This window comes from Macrobrachium nipponense, chromosome 2 (genome assembly GCF_015104395.2).
Source record: "Macrobrachium nipponense isolate FS-2020 chromosome 2, ASM1510439v2, whole genome shotgun sequence".
Taxonomy (NCBI): domain Eukaryota; kingdom Metazoa; phylum Arthropoda; class Malacostraca; order Decapoda; family Palaemonidae; genus Macrobrachium; species Macrobrachium nipponense.
Window position 1 is genome coordinate 37,499,539 of NC_087201.1, and position 22,500 is coordinate 37,522,038.

The following is a 22,500-nucleotide window of genomic DNA, read 5'->3' on the forward strand; positions in this document are numbered from 1 at the left end:
ATTAGTTTTCATTTATTTTTATTATTTATTTAGTTTATGTCATTTTTTTAATTTTTTTATCGATTGTAATGTATTTATATTTATCTATCTGTTTATTTATTTTTATGATTTATTTATTTATTTTATTCAATTTTAGTTATTTTTTTTTTTACTTTTAATTATATACTTTTATTATTTCATTTACTTATTTTATTTTTTTATTTATTTATTTTTACTTATTTTATTTTAGGCTATTTAATTTTATTTTTTTTATTTTTTTTTATTTTTTTCATTTTCATCTCTTTTCTTGTATTGATTTATTTATTTTATATATTCATTTATTTTTATTTATTTTTTATTTTCTATTTTTATTTGGTATTATTTTATTTATAATTTTAATATATTTTTATTCATTTATTTATTTTTCATATTATTTACTTATATTATTATCTATTTATTTATACTTAATAATTTATATTTTATTTTTTTATTCATTTGTTTTAATATTTTCATTTATATTTTTTTATTTTATTTCTTTGATTATTTATCTACTTTATTCATTATTTATTTTTATTTATTTATTTTATTTATTTATTCATTTTAATTTATTTGATTTATTTATATTTATTTAATTTATTTTTAAAACTTCATTTATTTATTAATTTTTATTTATTTATCTATTTTTATTTATTTATTTATTTATTTATTTATTTATTTACATTTTCATTTGTTTTTATTTATTTATTTGTTTTAATTAAATATTTCATTAATTTATTTTTAATTTTTTTTAAATCATTTTTTTTATTTATTAATCATTTCTTATATTTATTTTTATTTATTCCTATCTATTTATTTATTTTTTTTATCTATTTTTATATTTATCTATTTATTTCTTTATTTATTTTTATTTATTTATTTATTTATTTATTTCTTTTTATTTATTTATTTCTCTATTTTTATTTATTTTATTTATTCCTATTTATTTATTTACATTTTTAGTTTTTATTTATTTATTTTTATTTTTATTTTTTTATTTCTAATTTATTTTAAATTTTTTTAAATTTTATTTTTTATTTTATTTATTTCATTTATTCTTTTATTTTTATTTTATTTATTTATTTCCTACTATTTATTATTTATTTATTTTTGATTTTTATTTTTTTTATTTTTCTTATTATCTTTATTGTTTATTTACTATTTTTATTTTATTTATTTATTTTTTTATTTTTTTTATTATTTAGTTTATTTTTTTTTATTCTTTTCCATTTTTTTATTTTATTTATTTTATTTTTTTTTTATTTTTGATTTTTTTATTTTTTATTTATTTATTTTTATTGTTATTATTTTTTTATTTTATCATTTCATTCTTTTATTTTATTTTGGATTTTATTTAATTATTTATTTTTTTATTATATATTTATTTTTATCTATTTCATTTATTTTTATTTATTTAATTATTTATTTTTATCTATTTATTTTTATTTATTCTTTTATTTTTAATTTATTATTTGATTTATTTATTTTATTTATTTTTATTTATTTACTCTTCTTTTATTTATTTTTTATTCATTATTATTCATTTATTTATCTATTTTTATTTGTTATTAATTTTCATTTATTGTTTTGAAACGAGTCCAAAACTAATAAATAAATTTTATTTTTTGTCTCGTCTCCTTTTTAATGGATTTTTATAATGATTTAGACACAAAAATCTGGCATAAAACATTTGAGAGTCTCATTTAATTGTTGTTGGCAGTTTTCTTGTTCAAAAACTCATCATAAAAATCGCCTAAAAAATAAAATGAAATAGAGAAACAAAAAAAGATTTTTAAAAAAATCATTTAAATATATTTCTATTTTAGTAAGTAATTTTTTTGAAATTTTTTATCTTTTTGATGACTGATTTTGTTCCAAAAATCACTCAAAATCGGTTAAAATTTTCTTAACTTTTTTATGACAGATTTTTATTTCAAAAAATAATTTTTAAAGTATTTTAATTTTTGTACAATATGTTTGAGAGTTTGTTCCTATTTTTGATGGATGCTTTTTGTTTCTAAAATCATTCAGAAAATTAGCAAAAATAAGACAATGTATTTAAAATTAAAATAAGTTAAAAATTTAATTTGAATTCACTAACTTTGATAGCTTTTCCCTCTTTTTCATGACTGATTTTTATTTCAAAAATTAAAAAGATTTTATTTTAAAAATCGCCCAGAAGAAATAGAAACGTAAAATGTTTAAAAAATACATCTATAAATTTGTGCAAAATATTATTGAGTATATTTCCTTTTTTATTTTGGCTATTTTTGTTTCCTAAATCAATATAAAAATTCCTAAAAAAAAAAAAAGGGGAAAAACGGAATAAATACAGTATTTTAAGAATTTTCGCCCTTATTTCGATAACTGATTTTTATTTAAAAAATAATTTAATAAAAATATGAAAATGGATATAACATTGAAAATTTAGACAAAAGCTAAAATCATTTATCAAAAAACTGCCAAAAAACAAAAATATTGTATATAAATTCAATAAGGTTTTAAGTTTCATTTCAGTTATCAAAATGGGGTGAAAAACTCCCAAAAATTTTAGTTCACAATTATTTTTTTTAAACCATTCTTTTATGTTATATTCATTGTCCTGATTTAGGTAATTTTCGAAATGATTATGGAAACAGAAGTTAGAATTAAATCGAATGCAAAATTATCATAAATGTTGTATTTTTGTCCTCCTTTTTAGGTGATTTTTATAATGATTCTTGACACAAAAAATCTTTACATCAAAGATGAAAACACTCAAAAATTGTGTACCAAAATGAATTGTTTTTTTTTTAATGTATGTGGTTTTTTAAAAGATTTTTGAAACAAAAATCACACATCTAAAGGAGGACTAAAGCACGTTAAATATTTCATTTAAATTGATATATATTTTAAGCTTTTTCCAGTTTAATTTCGTTTTTTTTTCAAAAATCATCTATGATGATTTTTGAAACAAAAAGACAAAAACCTACAAATATTGTGCAAAAACTGTAATATTTATTAAAACTTTTTATGCTATATTTCTTGTCCCGTTTTTAGGCGATTTTAACAATCCAAAAATTGAATAATTATTTTAACATGTCTATTTGAAATTCATTCCTCTTTGTGATGGATGATTTTTGCTTCAAAAATCATTTAGAAAATTGGGTAAAATTAGGACAATGAACTTCAAATTAAAAGCAGTTTGTAAAAAAGTTTAATTTTAATCTAATATTTTTTATATTTTGCCGGATTTTTTATGACTGATTTATATTTCGAAAATTATTTCAAAAAACCCCTGAAATTCGGGCAATAAATGTAACAAAATAATTTAAGAAATATATAAATTTTTGCATAATATTTTTGAGAGTTTTTACCTCCTTTATTTTGGCGGAGTTTTGTATCAAAAATAAATATAAGAATAGCCTGAAAAAGGGGGGTGGGCGAAAAAAACGATTTTTTTATCTTTCAATTTAAATACAATTTTTTTCACTATGTCATCAAATAAGAGGGCAAAACTCCCAAAAAGGGAGCCAAGAAGCCCAAAGATATTGCATTTAAAATTACATATTTTCAGAGCTTTTCTCTGTTTCATTTTTTGAACTATTTTTTAGAGAATTTTGATAATGATTAATTGAAACAGTAAACAGCCACCAAAGTAAGTGGTAAAATTTAAATATTTTTTATTACTTTTCATGTTACATTAATCAATAGACTAAAAATTTAGGCGATTTTCTAATTGATTTTTGAAATAAAAATTAGTCACCAAAACTCCCAAACAAAAATGTATCAAAGATAAAAAATAAAAAATAAAAAAAAAAAACTAAGATTTTGTACTAAAATTGAAATATTTTTTTTAAACTCTTCAAATTACATTTATTTTCATATATTTATGCGATTTTTAAAAACCTTTTCAGACAAAAAAATCACTCATCAGATTGAGGTCATAATCTAAAAAAAATATTGTATTTAATTTGGAATATGTTTAAATGTTTTTGTCTTTCACTAATTTTTTTAGTTATTTTTCTAATTAATTTTTATCAATCTCAAAAATTGTGATATATGATTTTAAAAATTTTTATGTGCTATTTCATTTTCATATTTTAGGCCAATTTTTAAATAATTTTTGAAATAAAAAAAATTTAGTTCCTAAAAACGGCAAATTAATTTAAAAATTAAAATTTGTATTTCAAAATAAAAGTTCTTTTTTTAACTACTTTCAAATCATTTGAAAATCGCATAAATTTTGACAATTAATGTACCATAAAAATGTTAAACAAATATATTTTAATTCAAATAAACTATTTATGGTAAAATATTGTATCTAAATTGAAATATCTAAGGCTTTTTTAGGTATCGTTTTTGTCTTTTTATAATTTTAATACACTGTGTGGTAAAATATTATATCTAAATTGAAATCATTTTTAAAGCTTTTTAGGTCTCTTATTTTGTCCTTTTTTTTATTCAAATACACTATTTATGGTAAAATTGAAATATTTTTGAAGCTTTCTTAGGTTTCTTTTTCAAGCAATTTTTGTAATAGTTTTTTAAACAAAATCCGCCAACAAAAAGAGGAAAAACTCAAAAATTCTATAAAAAAATTGAAATTATTTAAAACTTTCTTAGGCGTGTTTTTACATGATTTTCGGTATCAAATCAGTTCATAAAAAAGAAGGCAAAACTCAAAATCCCAAAATTGTATCCAAACTGTATTATTTTTAAACTCTGTTTATTTTAAATGCATTTTGTTATTTTTAGACGATATCAAAAAAAAAAAAAAAAAAAAAAAAAAAAAAAAAACTTATATCAATTTCTAAAATAAAAATCAGTCATCAAAAAGTGAGGGAAAATCCTTTAAATATTGTATTCAAATCAAATTACTTTTTGAACTGCAGCCATTTTTTTTAAATAATCACTTTAATAAAAAAAAATATAAAAAAACTGAAAAAGTATCGAAAATTTGGTACTAAAATTGTAAACTTTTTGAACGTTTTATGTTACAGTCATGATCCTTTTTAAATAAATTTTTGAAATAATTTTTAAACAAAAATCATCTATAAAAAAGAAGGGCAAGAAACCCATTTAAACTGAAATTTTTTGAAGCCTTTTTCTGTTTTAGATTTTTACTTTTTTTAAGAGGATTTTTATAATGACTGAATCAGAAAATCGCTAAGATGAAGAGAAATATTTTGCAAAAAATTATATATTTAAAACCATTTTATGATAAATTTATTGCCCTATTTTTAGCCGATTTTTTAAATGATTCTTTAAAAACAAATCAATGTTTAAAAAATCTTAAAAGTTGTATATATGAATTGAAATGTGATTTAAAAATTTTTATGTTATATTCGTTGTCATTTTTTTTATTTGATTTCTTAAATGATTTTTGAACCAAAAATAACTTTTTCAGGCTATTCCTAAATTGATTTTTGATAAAAAAAAAACGGACAAAATTAATATTGTGCAAAAAATTTATATATTTCCTAAATGATTTTATGTTACATTTATTGCCCGAATTTTAGGTTAGTTTTGAAATAACTTTTGAAATAAAATCAGTTATTAAAAACCGGGCAAAACTATTAAAAATATTGGATTCAAATTAAATCTTTTATAAACTGCTTTTAATTCCAAGTTCCTTCTCCTCTTTTTAGCCAATTTTCTAAATGAATTTTGAAGCAAAAATCATCCATCAAAAAGAGGAATGACTTTCATATAGACATGTTAAAATAATTATTTAATTTTTTTATTGTCCACTCTTTTTGAGAGAATGAATGTAGCATAAAATGTTTTAAGAAATATTTCAGTTTCTGCAGAGTATTTTTTATGGTTTTGTCTTTTTGGTGGCCGATATTTGGTACACAATTTTTGAGTTTCTCTTCATCTTTTGATGCCAGATTTTTCTGTCTAAATTCATTATAAAACTCCACTAAAAAGGAGACAAAAAACATTAATTATAGTTTTGGACTCGTTTCAAAACAATAAATGAAAATGAATAACAAATAAAAATTAATAAATAAATAAATAATAATGAATAATAAATAGAAGAATAAATAATTGAAAAATAAATAAATAAATAAAAAAAAAATAAAAAGAATAAATAAAATAAATAGATAAAAATAAATAATTAAATAAATGAAAATAAATAAATAGATAAATAACAACTATAAATAAATAAAAATAATTCCATATAATAAATTAAAATTAAAAAAGAAAAGTAAATAAGTAAAATAGAAAAATAAATATAAATAAATAAATAATAATATAAAAATAAAAATAATTTAATCACTATAAATGGAAAAAATTAAAAATAAAAAAAAATAAATGAAGAAAATAAATAAAAATAAGATTAAAAAAACATTAAAATAAATAAATAAAAGTAAAAAATTAAAAATAGAAAAATTCAAATGAAAATTAGATACATAAATAAAATAAATAAAATTAAACTAAAAAATTAAATTAAATGTAAACAATTTAAATAAAAAATAAAATAAATAAATAGGAATAAATAAAAATAAATAAAATAAAAATTAATCAATAAAAAAAATTAATAAAAATAAATAAATAAATAACAAAAAATAAACAAATAAAATAAAATTTAATTTTAAACCACTTAAAAAAAAAAATAATTACAAAAAGCAAATGGTAAATTAAAAAAAAATAAATTAAATGAAATAAAAATAAATAAAAAAAAATAGATTAAATAAAAAAAATAAATGAATATTTAAAAACAAATTAAATAATAATAATAAACAAAATTAGTAAATAAAAATAAAAAACAAAATAAAATAAATTAAAAAAACAAACACAACTAAATAAATAAATAAATAAATAAAAAAAAAAAAATTAAAAAATTAAATAAAAAAATAATGAAATAAAAATAAAATATCTAAATAAAATAAATAAATAAAATAAATTAATTAAAAAAAAATCAAAATTAAAATTAAGGATAATTAAAAATTAAATAAACTAAAAAATGAAAAAAAAAATTAAATAAATAAAAATAAATAAAAAATAAATAAATTAAGATAAATAGAACAATAAAAAGAAATAAACAAAATAAATAAATAAAAAAAATAAATAACAATAAAATAAATTAATTACAATAAAAATAACTAAAATAAAATAAATTGAAAATTAAATAAAGAAAATTAAAAATTTAGAAAAATAAAAATAATAGAAACTCAATAAAAATCATTATAAATAAACTAAACAAAAAATAGAATAAAAGAAATAAATTAAAATAAAAATTAAAAATAAAAAAATAAATAAATAAAAAAAATAAATAAACAAAATTAAAAATAAGGAAAAAATAAATAAAATAATAAATAATAAAAATTAAAATAAAAACAAATAAATAAATAAAATAAATAAAATAAAATAAAAAAACAAACAAACAAAAATTAAAAAATTAAAACAAAAATAAAAATAAATAAAAATAAACACATTAAAATGAAATAAATAATAGATAAACAAAAATAAATAATTAAAAAATAATAAAAATCAAAATAAATAAAAATGAAATAATTCTTAACTACACAAATAAAATGAAAAATCAATAAATAAATAGATAAAAATTAGATAAACTAAAATAAAAACCTACCACGAAAAAAAACTTACATAAAAAAAATAAAAATAAATAATAATAAATAAAAATAAATAAAAATACAAACTAAACAATAAATAATAATTAAAAAGAAAATAAATTAAGAAATGAATAAAATAAATACATAGATAAATAAAAAGATAAATAGATAATAAAAATACAATTAAAATAAAAATAAATAAGATTAAAAAAATAAAATACAATAAAATAAAAATTATTAGATAAAAATAATAATAAATGAATAAAATAAATAAATAATTAAATAGAAAATAAATAAATAAGATAAATAAAAATAATTATTAAATAAATAACAAATAGAATAAAAGATAAATAAATAAAAATAAATAAATATATAAAAATAAATAAATAAATAAATAAAAATAAATAATAAATAAATAAAAATAAATAAATAAATAAAAATTAATAACAAATAAATAATAAAAAATAACTCAATAAATAACAATAAATAAATAAAAATTACAAAATTATTAAACAATAAAAATGAAAAAATAGAATAAAAAATAAACAAATTAAAAATGAATAAATCATAGATAATAAAAAATAGATAAGTAAAAAATAATAAATAAATAAATAAATGAAAATAAAATAATATACTAAACCATAAATGAAAATAAAATAAATTAAATAGATAAAAATAGATATAAATAAATACAAATAAAAAATAAATAAACAAAAATAAAAATAAATACTAAATAAATAAATAAATAAATAAAAATAAAAAAATAAATAAATAAATAAAAAATAAAAATAAATAATAAATAAATCAATAAATAATAAAGATAAAATAAATAAATAAATAAATAAATAAATAAATTAAATAAATAAAATCATAAAATTAAATAAATATAGTCAATAAAAAAATAAATGAATAATATAAATGAATAAATATATTAAAATAAAAATTTTTAATAAATCAAATGAATAAAGATAAATAAATAAATAAAAATCAATCACGATAAATAAATAAATAAGAATAAATAAATAAATAAAAATTAATAAATAAATAAAAATAAATAAATAAATATATATATGAAAATAAATAATCAATAATAAAATATGAATAAATAACATTAATTAATTAGAAATAAATAAAAATAAAAAATAAATAAAAAATAAATGAAACAATAAATAAAAATAAAAATAAAATTTGAACAAATAAAAAATAACAAAAATAAATAAAAGAAATAAATCAAAAAAAATCAATGAAAATAAATAAATTAAAAATAAATAAAATAAACTAATTAAATATGTAAATTAATAAATAAATAAAAAAAAAAAAAAAAAAAAATAAAAAATCAATGAACATAAATCAAAAATAAATTAAAAATAAATAACAATAAATAAATTAGATAAAAATTAAATAAAAAATAAAATACACAAATAAATAATAAAACAAATAGAAATAAAAAGATAAATAAATAAAAATAAATAAATATATAAAAAAAATAAATAAATAAATAAAAAATAAATAAATAAAATAAATAAAAATAAAAAAATAAATAAATAAAAAGTAAAAACATAAACAAATAAATAAATAAAAATAAATAAATAAATAAAAATAAAATAAATAAAAAAATAAAAAAATTAAAAAAATAAAAATAAAAATAAAAATAAAAAAAAAAAAATAAACAAATTAAAATGAATAATAAAAAATAGATAAATAAAAAATAAAAAAATAATTTAAAAAATAAATAAATAAAAATAAATAAATGAAAATAAATAATATAACTAAACAAATAAATGAAAATAAAATAAATAAATAGATAAAAATAGATAAATAATAAATAAAAATAAAAAATAAAAAAAAAAAAATAAAAAAAATAAAAAAAAAAAAAAAAATAAATAAATAAATAAAAAAATAAAAATAAAAAAATAAAATAATAAAAAAAATAAAAAAATAAATAAATAAATAAAAAATAAATAAAATAAATAAATAAATAAATAAATAAAGATAAATAAATAAATAAATAAATAAAAAATAAATAAATAAAAAAAATAGATAAAATAAATAAATATAAGTAAATAAAAAATAAAATGAATAAATATAAATGAATAAAAATAATATAAATAATAATAAATAAAATGAATAAAGATAAAATAAATAAATAAAAATAAATAAAGATAAATAATAAATAAGAATAAAAAAATAAATAAAAATAAAAATTAATAAATAAATAAAAATAAATAAATAAATATAATATATGAAAAATAAATAAATAAATAGAAAAAAATAAATAAATAAAATTAATTAATAGAAAATAAATAAATAAAAATAAAAAATAAAAAATAAATGAAAATAAATAAAATAAATAAAAATGAATAAATAAAAATAAACAAAATAAATATAAAGAAATAAATCAATCAATGAAAAATAAATAAAAAAAATTAAAAAATAAATAAAATAAATAAGAATAAATGTAAATAAGTAAATAAATAAATAAAAATAAATGAAAATAAATAATAGATAAAAATAAATAACAATAAATAAATAAATAAAAATAATAAAAAAAATAAAAATAAACAAATAAATAAATACCAAATAAAGAAAAATAGATAAATAAAAATAAATAAATAAATAGAAATAAATAAATAAATAAATAAAAAAATAAATAAATAAACATAAATAAGTATATAATTAAATAAAAAGGAATAAATAAATAATTAAATAAAAATAAATAAATAAATATAAATAGATAATAGAACCAAATGTCTTTAAGATGCACAAACAATAGTACTTCTGGTTTTACCATTTCCCGAAAGAATGCAAGAAATCTTAATTTCAGCACTGGTATTCGTCACTATGTGTGTAATATATATCCAGGTTTTTCAGGTGACATAAACCTAGAAATTGATAGGCTACTGAAATATTGATAAGGAAGACAAAAGCATCAAGAAAAAAAACAGAAAAGGTAAAAAATCAAGCCATAAGAAGAGGCAGGTAAACCATACCAGAGAGTAAAGGTGTTTGTGATATTGAGGAAATTTATTTGAAAAGGAAATTTCCATAAAACCAAAAGTCAGATGTTACTTTTGGTATAATTCTTAACACAATGATCGCGTTCATGTTCACGATAATCAATTTTGTGATTATTTCATAAACAACAATTAGATTATATGTGCTACATATGTGACAATAAATAAACTAATAAATACAAATATGTAAATGAATAAATGAATACATAAGCGAGCAAATAAGTAATATGCAAACACACACATAGATAGGCCAGGGGGCCATGAGATTGTAAGCAATCGAGCAAGTAAGGGATGAAATCAGGAAGCAAACAAGTAAATTTTGTAAGCAATGAAATAAGTAGATAAGCAAATATGCAGATGAGTATGTAAAGAAGTCATTCACATTCAATGATAGCATTCACAGAAGATTTCTACCTACTTGAATCATAGGTATTTCAGTATGAAGAATAAACCTATTTGAAAAGAGAGAGAGAGAGAGAGAGAGAGAGAGAGAGAGAGAGAGAGAGAGAGAGAGAGAGAGACCCTCGTGTATTTTGAGAGTTGGTTTTTGGAAGTTATTGGGTCAGCATTACCTCATTGTTCAGCGAGCAGAGCGAAAATAGCACTATTTAGAAACTGAATGTGTTTTTCAGCTTGACTCACGGTTGATGTTCGTCAAATCGCGGCCCATTTGAATACGAATGTTTACAGGTGCGCTTAAGTGTGAATGTGGTCTTCACCTATTATAACCTAGACTCCTCCTCATGATAGTGGAAATGGGCTGAGCACCACAAAAAATACTGAGTTGTTAAGACTTAGATTGATGCTAAGAATGAGCTTAGATTGGAAAGGAAAATTATTTGCCCATTAGAGCAAAGTATTGAATAAATCCAATCATTATCTGACAATTTCAAGTATTGTGGAAAAGTATTATAACATTAAAACTTGTTTTTTCTTTGGATTTGAGGCAGCACTCTCAAGAGAATGGCTGTAGAGATAAACTAGAGACCAATGTCAAAATCACATCATTTCCTTTAAATAATAGAGCACAGGTTTTGAGCAAGATATGATTTTCATGATGACCGAAATAATTAATTAAGCTATGGACATCAGAATTACTTCATATATGCATCTGGGTCTAAGACTTTGCAGAGTTTTTATAATCAAAATATATTTATTCTTACTCCTCTCAAAGTATACAAGAGTTTCAGTATTATAAGACTTAATGTTGTGTAGACTTTTCACAGTTACAAAAATGGAGTTTAGGAACGACTATTTATTAAAGATTCCTAAACATTATTTTTCTTCCTATTTTAAAAGGAAATCTTCACAGAATTATTTTATGGCATTCGCTCACTCGCTTGCTACAGTTAAGACGCTCTGTCTAAAAGAATTCAGTGTCATACAGAAGTAATCCTCTCTCTCTCTCTCTCTCTCTCTCTCTCTCTCTCTCTCTCTCTCTCTTACAGGATATCTAAAGATTTAAATGTTATAAAAGAAATGAAGAAATTAAGTAGACTTTATTGATGATGACTTGTCATTGTCTATCTTAATTCTTGCTCTTAGTTTCTTGCTGGTCTTACAGTTAACTAGCATCATTAACAAAATAGATTGTCATCACAACCACAAGATGGACGAAGCCTCAGTCACAGAAGAGGAGGACAGAGGCTGCCCAGAAACGAGGCTTCCCTTGAAACCTTCCATTGTGCTCAAAACAGGCGACGGCCTCTCTCAATTAGGTGGAGATTTATGTCTTGTATTAGAAGTATGTACAATATTACCTTTTTTCGTCTCTCGTACCCGAACGAAAAATTCTCTGGCAATCTATTCACATCTCATTTTACTTGTGATATATATTACCATCACAAAACTGAATGTTCCTCACAAATAGAAAGGCATAACTATGGCATCAAAATGCACGGGAATGAAAAATAGAAATGCAACTGCAAAAGTTCAATATATATTATACTTTTGTTGTATTGACAAACAGAGCCGTGCAAAAGCACGAAAGAGAACGTTTTCAAATATAAAATAGAATGTTGGCGCCAACAGGCATCAATAGCGATATAAAAGGAATTAAAATGAAAATTTTAAAGGTATTGTTGGTAATTTCATGAAAATACAAACGAACTGTGTTGCCACTTTCTAAAAGCGGTTTACCAAGTATTCTTGACATTCTTTCTTCACACACACACACACACACACACACACACACATATATATATAGGTATATCGGAGTGCCATACTTGTAATTGTAATTCAATTTATATAAAATATTCAACGAAACCAAATGCAAAACCTTCATCTGTTCACACCTTTATAAGAGAATCCACTGTCCTTCAAAATAAACTCTGTCACCTAAGCGGAGAAAAGTAAACTTCCACCAAAAACTGTCTGTTTCATTCTTTCGCAGAACCAGTAACTTATCAGAATATAACTTCAGTCTCTTGATCAACTGTATTTTAAAATGCCCGTTATTTCTGAAGTCCCTCAGAAATGAATCCGACGGGAACACAAATGGAGTTTCCTTCAGTGCAATAACCGTTGTGTTAAAAATACCTCCCTCCATTGAGGACTTGTCCAATTAGAACGGGAATATTTATAGCATTTCTGGTGGGAAAACAGCGGAGAAGAAGAAGCAGCTACTGATGAGTGAGATGTAAAATCACGAATGTTGGTCTCTCAACTCGACTGTGCATATGGTAGTTCAATTAAGGGATAATTACACTTGACTTCAACATGAAAAGTCTCAGAGCGTTGATTAATGCCAGGCCTGCCACTTTCCATTGAAGTACAGCGAGTAATTGACCACATTTTTTATGAAACTGGGTAGCCCAAGTATTAGGACTGTTCGGTCCGGTCTCTACCTGTGTTTTTTTTTTATATATTCATATAAAAGTTGTATAATTACTTGCTGTACTTTAATGGAAAGTGGCAGGTCAGGCATTAATCAGCGCGCTGAGACTTTTCTTAATGAAGTAAACAAGGGGGGAATACCCCTCTTGGAGAGAATTTCAGCGTTTCAGGGGGGAATTGTGACCACAGATTGGCAGACTCAAACTGGCTCTAGGACCACACAAAACGCAGTGTGCATCGGTCCGCATTACTGAGGCCACACACGGCATTCTCTCCGCTAGCTTGTGTGTTTGTGTTAGTATCTTGTTGCATATTATTTGGAATGCACCTTTTGGGGAAGTAATTTTGGAAAGGGGGGAATGCAAATGACTTTCTAGACTATGGTGAAAGGGTGGGGGTATATTAGGGCAAACAAAAAAAGATGAGAACGACTGCGGTTAGACTGATTCGAAACAGAATGGCATGAGAACAGAAGTTGAATCAAAGAAAACTAATTCAGAGTTACTTTGTGTAATCAGTAACTCTAAAGCATAACCGATGGAACCATTATCTGTTTAATGAAGAGATTAGCGAATCAGAACGAAAGAGGAGAGCAGACAGACCACGAAATTCTGTGGGTAAAGTAGACTGAGAGCATTAAGGTGAGAAGTATCTCCATCCTGGTAGGAGTTGGAGGTTAGGATTCAGTATGATTTACAACTCTGAGGAAATGAGAGGTATGAAAAAGGGAAATGAATTATAAAAAAAGAAAAAAAAAACGCCTGTGGCGGACGGCTGGTGAAACGATAACGTCAAAAGAGACGAAAGGATTCAGAATGTGTTCCAGAAGGATTTTGGCTCAAGAGAAGCCCACGAATATGGCAGACCTTACGTAATCCACTCAAAGATAAATAAATAAATGAAAAAAACTAAGTTCCGGAGTAGAAACATAATTAGTGTTGGTTGAATAAAAAACAACAAAAACAAAGCTGATGACATAGTAAAACTAGAGAATTCTCTCTCTCTCTCTCTCTCTCTCTCGTCTCTCTCTCTCTCTCGCTCTCTCTCTCTCTCTCAATGTAATAGTTATCTCTCTGTTGAATGGTAGACAAATTAGTAATAAAAAAACAGATATATGAGGACAAGAGAGTTTTTTTACTAGTGTTTTCGCAATTGTAAACTCTTCCTCAATCCCAGGACCAGCTATTGAATATGAGGAGGCAGAAACGCTTGACAAAATAATATTTATAAGAGACGACATTAAAGACAAAATAGGAAAATTAAACAAGTTCAAATCTCCTGCCCCACATGGGATTAATCCACGAGAACTGAAGGAGTAAGAGGGGATATAGTTCCTCAACCTATATAAACTCTACAGTAAAAATTGCAGCACAACGAAATGCACTTAAAGGTTAGACACTAGGTATCGTGGCTCCAGTTTACAAAAAAAGGTCCAAGAGAAGAGCCAGGAAATTATAGAGAACCAATCTGTCTAACGTCAGTCCCTTGCAAGATTTGTTAGAAACAACCTGTTGTTGAATAGTTAACACGGCCTCAGACAAAACAAAACCTGCCTATCAAACCAAACCTCTTCAAGTTTTTTTCAGAACTTTCTTGGTATTTACGACAGCAGTATTGCAATACATATATCCTCTACTTAGAATTTCAAGGCCTTTGACAAAGTTCCACACAGAAACTAATGACAAAAGTAAAGAGTGTTAGGAATTGCAGGAGAAATAGCAGACTGGATCAAAGACTGGCTAACTAATAGAAAACAGAAGTCATAATAAACGGTGAAGAATCAGAATGGGCAAATGTTGACAAGCAGAGTTCCTCAGGGCTCTGTTCCTGTCTTACTTTTGATTTTGAATTACATAAAAGTCATTGATAATGGCTTAACTAGCAGGATAGCCAAATTTGCAGATAACACCAAACTAAATATAAATGCAGCAGACCCAATACAGATGAAATGATCTAAGAAAAATCGGAGAGTGGTCAAAAGATGGCAAATGCCTTTGAAATTGGATAAGTGTAGTGTTACAAATAGCATGCCAACTACATACAGCTTGGGAATGACATAAATAGTGTAGAACAAGAAGAGGACCTTCGAGTCATTATTCCCAAGGACTTGAAATCCACAAAACAGTGAATAAAAGCTGGAAATAAAGCACAGAAACTAGTGGAATACATAAAGAAGCAGTTCAATACAGAAACGAGGAAACGGTGCTGCATCAATAGTTAGACCTCTTCAATATGCAGTACAGATTTGGTCAATAACACTAAGAAAGGGCATAAATAGATTAAAAGGGGGACAAGCAAGAGCCACAGAGTAAATTCCCTCCAACAGGCAAATTGATTACCAAAGACGACCAGACAGCCTGAACATGCATGACTTAAAAACACGACGATTGCGAGGACAGCTAATAGTAACATTCAAAAATACAGAAAGACAAAAACAAAAGTAGACGAAAACCACACAAGAAATAATATGTGGGAAGTTTTTTACATATAAGATATGTGACATATGGAAAAAAAACTGCCACCAGAAATTGTAAAATGCAACAGTGTGGAAAAGTTTAAAAGAAAGCTATACAAAATCATTAGGATACTGTGAATGAATACTAAACCTGCTCCGACAGATAAGCTGGCACATGATGTCTTCTCGGATGGACTAATAAGTCTTTAGGACATCCTAATCCTTATAACTCTCTCTCTCTCTCTCTCTCTCTCTCTCTCTCTCTCTCTCTCTCTCTCTCTCTCTCATATTTATAGCTTTCCCATAGGTTTTCTTTCATACAAATCCCCCCACTGCTTACGCATAGCAATGATGGAAAACACTCGAAAAGGCAGAAAGGAAAGGAAAAAGAGCAGCGAGAGACTGTCCAGAGGTTCAAGATTTTGGAAAAGAAAAAATCTCGCCAAAACGAAGATTTTGATCTTCAGTTATTATTATTATTATTATTATTATTATTATTATTATTATTATTATTATTATTATTATTATTGGGAACCTTATTCATACAGAACAAGCCTACAGGGGCCACTGACTTGAAATTCAAGCCTCCAAAGAATATGATGTTCATTCGAAAGAAGTGACAGAAAGTAAAAAGGAATTCATAAAGAGATCAGGTACTAGAAAAACAGACAAACGAACAGATGAATAAATTTAAAATTAAGTAAATTATTAAAATACCAGGAGAATTGTGTAAGGGTAGTAATGCATTTCACCTTCGCTTGTACACTAAGTTCCAAAACTGAAGCGACAAATTTCAGAATTGATCGTATTTCTTTAGAAACTCTCGTGTGGTTGCCAGTTAGTATATTTTATTCCAATTATTGTCATCCTCTTTATCTGATAATAAGTATCAGTGATTAAACTGTAGAACCACAGAAGGTATTTCCCTAGTGAATTGTCAATGTTAGTTCAATAATTGTTTATTAAAAGAAGGAAAAAAATAACCTCCTCTCAAAAAAAGAAGAGAAAAAAAAAACAATTTCCCCGTGGAAACATCTGCGACTCTCAACGTGTGATATCGAGTGTTCACCATTGAGTGGCCGCAGGAACCGAGTGCATAAGCATTGGTCTAATGTGATTTGTAAATTAACTTTCTACTTTTATAGCGTCATATCGAAAGTTATTATGATTTCTTTTGATAAAGCACAAAGAAGTTAAACATCTATTTAAATGAAATATAGATAAGCCACAAGTTGGTGTGGAAAATAAAAAAAAGAAATTCAAGTTATATGCGCGTATAGCAATGGCTAACATGGTTAGGCCTATTTCATTAATCAAGGAAATATATTTTCCAGCTTGTTATTTAATAAATTAAGTTCTTTGGAAATCTAGATGTTGTAAACATGATTTTCCATTAATTAGGTTTCATTATCATGAGCTTTATAAATACGTGCTTGGTTACCCCAATCTCTACCACTTTGAGACGTTGCTGAGTAGATTGCTCTTCTATCCAACTTACAAAAACCAATCATGGTTATATGGTAGGTTAGATAAAGAGATATACATTTCATAATCTATTTTATAATATATATATATATATATATATATATATATATATATATATATATATATATATATATATATATATATATATATATATATATATATATATGAATATTTATCACATCACCGTGATTCATATAAATCATTCGAGCTACAAATGTCCTTTAATATCTAAATTCGCTCTACCTCGGAATTGATATATTTTCATATATGTACCGAGGGGGAATTTTTTAGTTGATAATAATTTCGTACCCCCATGGGATCGAACCACCGTCCAGTTTGGACGGGGAACGAAATCAGGATCGGACAGTGACGCTACCGAAACGGCTATCAAGAGAGGCTAAAGGTGTATATCGATTCTGACCATTTCAAATCAACGTCGATCTCGTTGTATTTGTAATTAGAATCGATATGGAACCCCCTCCACCATGCTAGCCGATTCGAGCGTTTGACCCACGCAGCCTTATTATGAAAGATTTTATCACATCACCGTGTTTCATATAAATCATTCGAGCTACAAATGTCCTTTAATATCTAAATTCGCTCTACCTCGGAATTGATATATTTTCATATATGTACCGAGGGGGAATTTTTTAGTTGATAATAATTTCGTACCCCCATGGAACCGAGGTAGAGCGAATTTAGATATTAAAGGACATTTGTAGCTCGAATGATTTATATGAAACACGGTGATGTGATAAATAGTTCATCATAAGGCTGCGTGTGGGTCAACGCTCGAATCGGCTAGCATGGTGGAGGGGGTTCCATATCGATTCTAATTACAAATACAACGAGATCGACGTTGATTTGAAATGGTCAGAATCGATATAAACCTTTAGCCTCTCTTGATAGCCGTTTCGGTAGCGTCACTGTCCGATCCTGATTTCGTTCCCCGTCCAACTGGACGGTGGTTCGATCCCATGGGGGTACGAAATTATTATCAACTAAAAAAATTCCCCCTCGGTACATATATGAAAAATATATCAATTCCGAGGTAGAGCGAATTTAGATATTAAAGGACATTTGTAGCTCGAATGATTTATATATATATATTATATATATATATATATACTATATATATATATATATATATATATGTATGTATATGTATATATATTAGGGCTTTGTGCCTTGTATGATAAGGCGCCCATAGAGGTAATGTTAGACTTGCGATAATCTTACGCTAAGTCGGTTGGTATTGCACTTCCATCTTCAATGGAGTGTCTGGGGTCGTAGATCACTTACGAAAGTCGGTATTATCTTGTGGTTATTACGACGATGTGTTAAACTCATTGTTGGGTTCGGTGAGGAGGTTCTTGTAGACGAAGTATAAAAATATATATATTCTTCTGAAGTTTTACATGTGAAGATCAGGTATGATTGTACAAGTCTTCTAATAACGATAGCTTGATCGCTTCTGCCAATGATGATGGCCTACTTCTGTTCTCTCTACATGATAAAGCTTAGGTAAAGAGATACAGGTCTTCTAATGACGATAGCTAACTCTGTTCTGCCTGTCTACCATCTCCGTTACAAGTTATGAAGGAACAGACAGTAGTTCGAACATATGAACATACATACAAATGACATAGTTTCATACGAACACACAATCAAAAATGAGACACGCTACAGATCACGTAGGCCGTTTGAATTATAGGTAGGGGTAGTTGTCTCAAGCAGGGAGCTTGGACTGTTTCAAAACAAATGAATGACCACAGATGACGACATGTCAACTTAGCCTACATACTTATTGTATACGTTCATCTTTAGCGTCTCTAGTCTGATCACATTCCTGCAAGCAATCTGGTTGACCTCTTTAGTTTTAGTCTTTTATATATATGGACTAACATTCCATATTTTTATTATGTAAACACTTACATATATATAATAATATTATATTATATATATAGATATATTATAGATTACATATATATTATATTATTCTAATATAATTATATATATTATATATATATATATATATATTAATATAATAATATATATTAGTAGTGATCAAAATCTTAAATAACTGAAAAAGTCCATGAATAATCACAATTCCTAATGAAACAAAATTACACATTCTTCAAAATAAATAGTTACATTTCTTCGTCAACTATGAAAATGAAAAAATGAAAATGAAAAAAGAACATATATTCAATATTTTGTGTAAGAACCTAAATTGTCAATAACAGAATTTAATCTCCTCGGGACTGACTCCACCAAATTCTGACATATCTTGGTTCCTCTCAAGGATTCCCACACAGATAAACAGTGGCTGATTAGTAAATGTTTTGATTTAAGGGCAGTGCCGTCCCATTCTTTAGCCATAATGGCCCATAGGTTCTCGATGGGATTAAGGTCTGGTGATTTGGCTGGCCAGCTAATCCGGATGACTTTTCAGGAATGCCTTTTAAACCACTCCTGGACGACAAGGCTGTTATGAATAGATGAATTGTCCATAGCTACGTATTTTAGGAGAGGGTCAGGAAGCAGGAGGGCTCTCACAGAGGGAATCAAAATTTCTTCCAAAATTTCAACATACTGGTTACCATTTAACCGTTCATGAATAGGGGCCAAAGCCCCGCACAAATTTATCCTCAAATTTGAAAGAGGGGGAGACAAAACAAGAGAGACCTGAGTCTCAAATAAAATCATCCACGTAGCCTGATATTTAAGAGAAAAAAAAGCACCATTAGATTAAACAATGAATGATTAGCCTAGGCCTAAGTCAGATATAATTATTCACGTAGACTAATAAAATATTATTTTGGACTATAAAAAGATTAAACTTAGGACTTGTAAGTGTCAAGTTAGATTATCCATGTAGCCTAATGAAAAAAACTAAAGAATGTATAGGCCTACAGTAGGCCTGAGTCTGAAATGAAATTATGCACCTAGCCAAATAAACCATCGTAGACTAAACAATGATCAGAGATTGCTCATTAATCTAATGTGGTCCAAGAACACCTACATAATAAATGATGTGCATTATCGCCATTATTATTAAATGATGAACCACGCCATAACTGCATCAGGTTCACTGTTGGATTCGACCGTCGTCTAACGTTCGAACACAAGCAAACTGACTAACCTTTTTTTCCTTGGTCGCCAACAATAAAGCCTTCCTTTCTCGTCGTTACAAAACGTTTTCTCATCGCACCAGATAACATTTTCCCAGAAACTGCTCTCCAGAGGAAGGTGTTGAAGAGCGAAGCCAAGTCGCTGTTCTTTGTGAACTTCGGTAAGGAAAGGCTTCGTGGCAGGAATTCTACTTTCAAGACCTTCTGCTCTCAAACGACGTCTTATGGTGGAGTTTGATATGTGGAGGCTAGTTTTTCTTTTAACTATTGTTGATGATGTTATTGGATGCTCCCTTACAAATGCAATCATCTGCCTGTCTTCCTCTTCTGTCGTGCAGCGAGGTCGACCAGATCTTTGATTTTCTAGTCCTGCTAGGCCTAATTCGTCATATCTCTTCAGCCATCTATATACAGTTGTTCTATGGCAATTTAAACGCCGCGCTATTTCTTGCACTGAGATTCGTGTCTGATATAATTCAATTGCTAACCTCCTAACTGATTCTGATGTCTCGGTTCGCTTTCTAATCGGCAGCTGATCCATCTTGATAAGACTTTACGTAATCACTGTCAGCTGATTCATCTGATAAGAGGTTGCATAACTACTGTTCTAAAGTGTTAGAAATCACAGTGTTCGTTCGGCGGCTGCGACTACTGCTGGGGGACCTGGGGTCAAGCCCCCCCCCCCCTGGTAGGCATTGGCTGCTGATGGGATTATTAGGGCAAAGTCGCCACCCGCCCCCCCCCCCCCCCCCCTAGTAGGACACGGCTGGTGATTCATAGGTTGGGTAGATAATGTTACGTTTGTGTCGTGGGTCGAAACCGAAGCCATAGCTGAAGTAGAGTCCGAATGGTGGGGTCCTAGAAGCTAGAATCAAAACTACCAACCACACACAACTTCTCTGTTGAATCTAGATGCATTCTTGGTTGGTTATGTTTAATGTTGCGGAGATTTTCCCTTTACATTCCATTGATACTTGCTTGGTTTTATCCATCTTCGCTGAAGTAATTGATAATACCCTATAATATTAAATATTTGTTTCCACATTGCTCGAAATATACATTGGTAATGTTGGTAATCCTGTGTTGAACGAAAATTTCAAATTGTTTCGTTTTTATAGTGTGAAGCAATTACTATACTTTGAAATAATTACTATTAACATAATTTTTTCTTATGATTGTTATAAATATCATAGATTTGATATTTGTGCATCATATGTTAGCTTTATTTTACTTGACAGAGCTTTCACTGTAGAAAAATAAAAATAAATCTTTCAGCTACGAGGTGTAGTTGCCAGTTAGTGAATTTCGAACGAAATCCTCTGAAATTTGTCGCTTCAGTTTTGGAACTTACTGTACTTCTGAAGTTCTAGTTGCACGACATTCTCAGTGAGGCTGTTCCATAGTCTAGCGGTGTGAGGGACAAAGGACCTCGGAGACTGAGAAGTCCGACAGCGAGGCTCAGTTACTGCATATTAGAGCTGCTGCTCAGCAATCTGGTTGCTTTCGGCAGGAGAAGGGGATCAGGGATCAATTGTGGATGTGAAAGAGCTCTGTTAAAATACAACTTATGAAAAATTGATAAACGAGACACCATCCGTCGATGATCCAAGTATCAACTGCTAATACTGCCTATTAAGAGAAGTAAGTGGTCGTGCTGGAATTTCCAGAGTTTTTAGGTGGCCATTTATCAAAATTCTTAGTTTTTAGGTGGCCATTTATAAAACATTCTTAGTTTTTATAAAAATCTTTAGGTAGATGTGGCCATTTATATCTTAAGTTTTAGCCATTAAAAAAACCTTTTTAGGGTTTTAAAAAGGTGGCCATTTATTAGGAAAATCTTAGTAGGTTGCCATTCATAAAAATCTTCGTTTTTAGGGTGGCCATTTTATAAACATCTTATTTTTAGGTGCCATTTATTAAAAATCTTAGGTTTTTAGGTTGGCCATTTATAAGACCTTAGTTTTTAGGTGCCAATTATAAAAATCTTAGTTGTTTAGGTG

At 25.4% G+C, this 22,500-nt stretch overlaps 1 protein-coding gene across 1 annotated transcript in view; it reads right to left on the reverse strand.

The window, feature by feature from the left end:
* Positions 1-21,041, reverse strand: part of LOC135221158 (uncharacterized) — a 24,624-nt gene extending 3,583 nt beyond the window's left edge. Inside the window, exon 1 of the mRNA XM_064258983.1 lies at positions 20,561-21,041. Coding sequence (XP_064115053.1) covers positions 20,561-21,041 — 481 coding nt within the window. The remainder of the gene's footprint in view (positions 1-20,560) is intronic.
* Between the last annotated feature and the right edge of the window lie 1,459 nt (positions 21,042-22,500).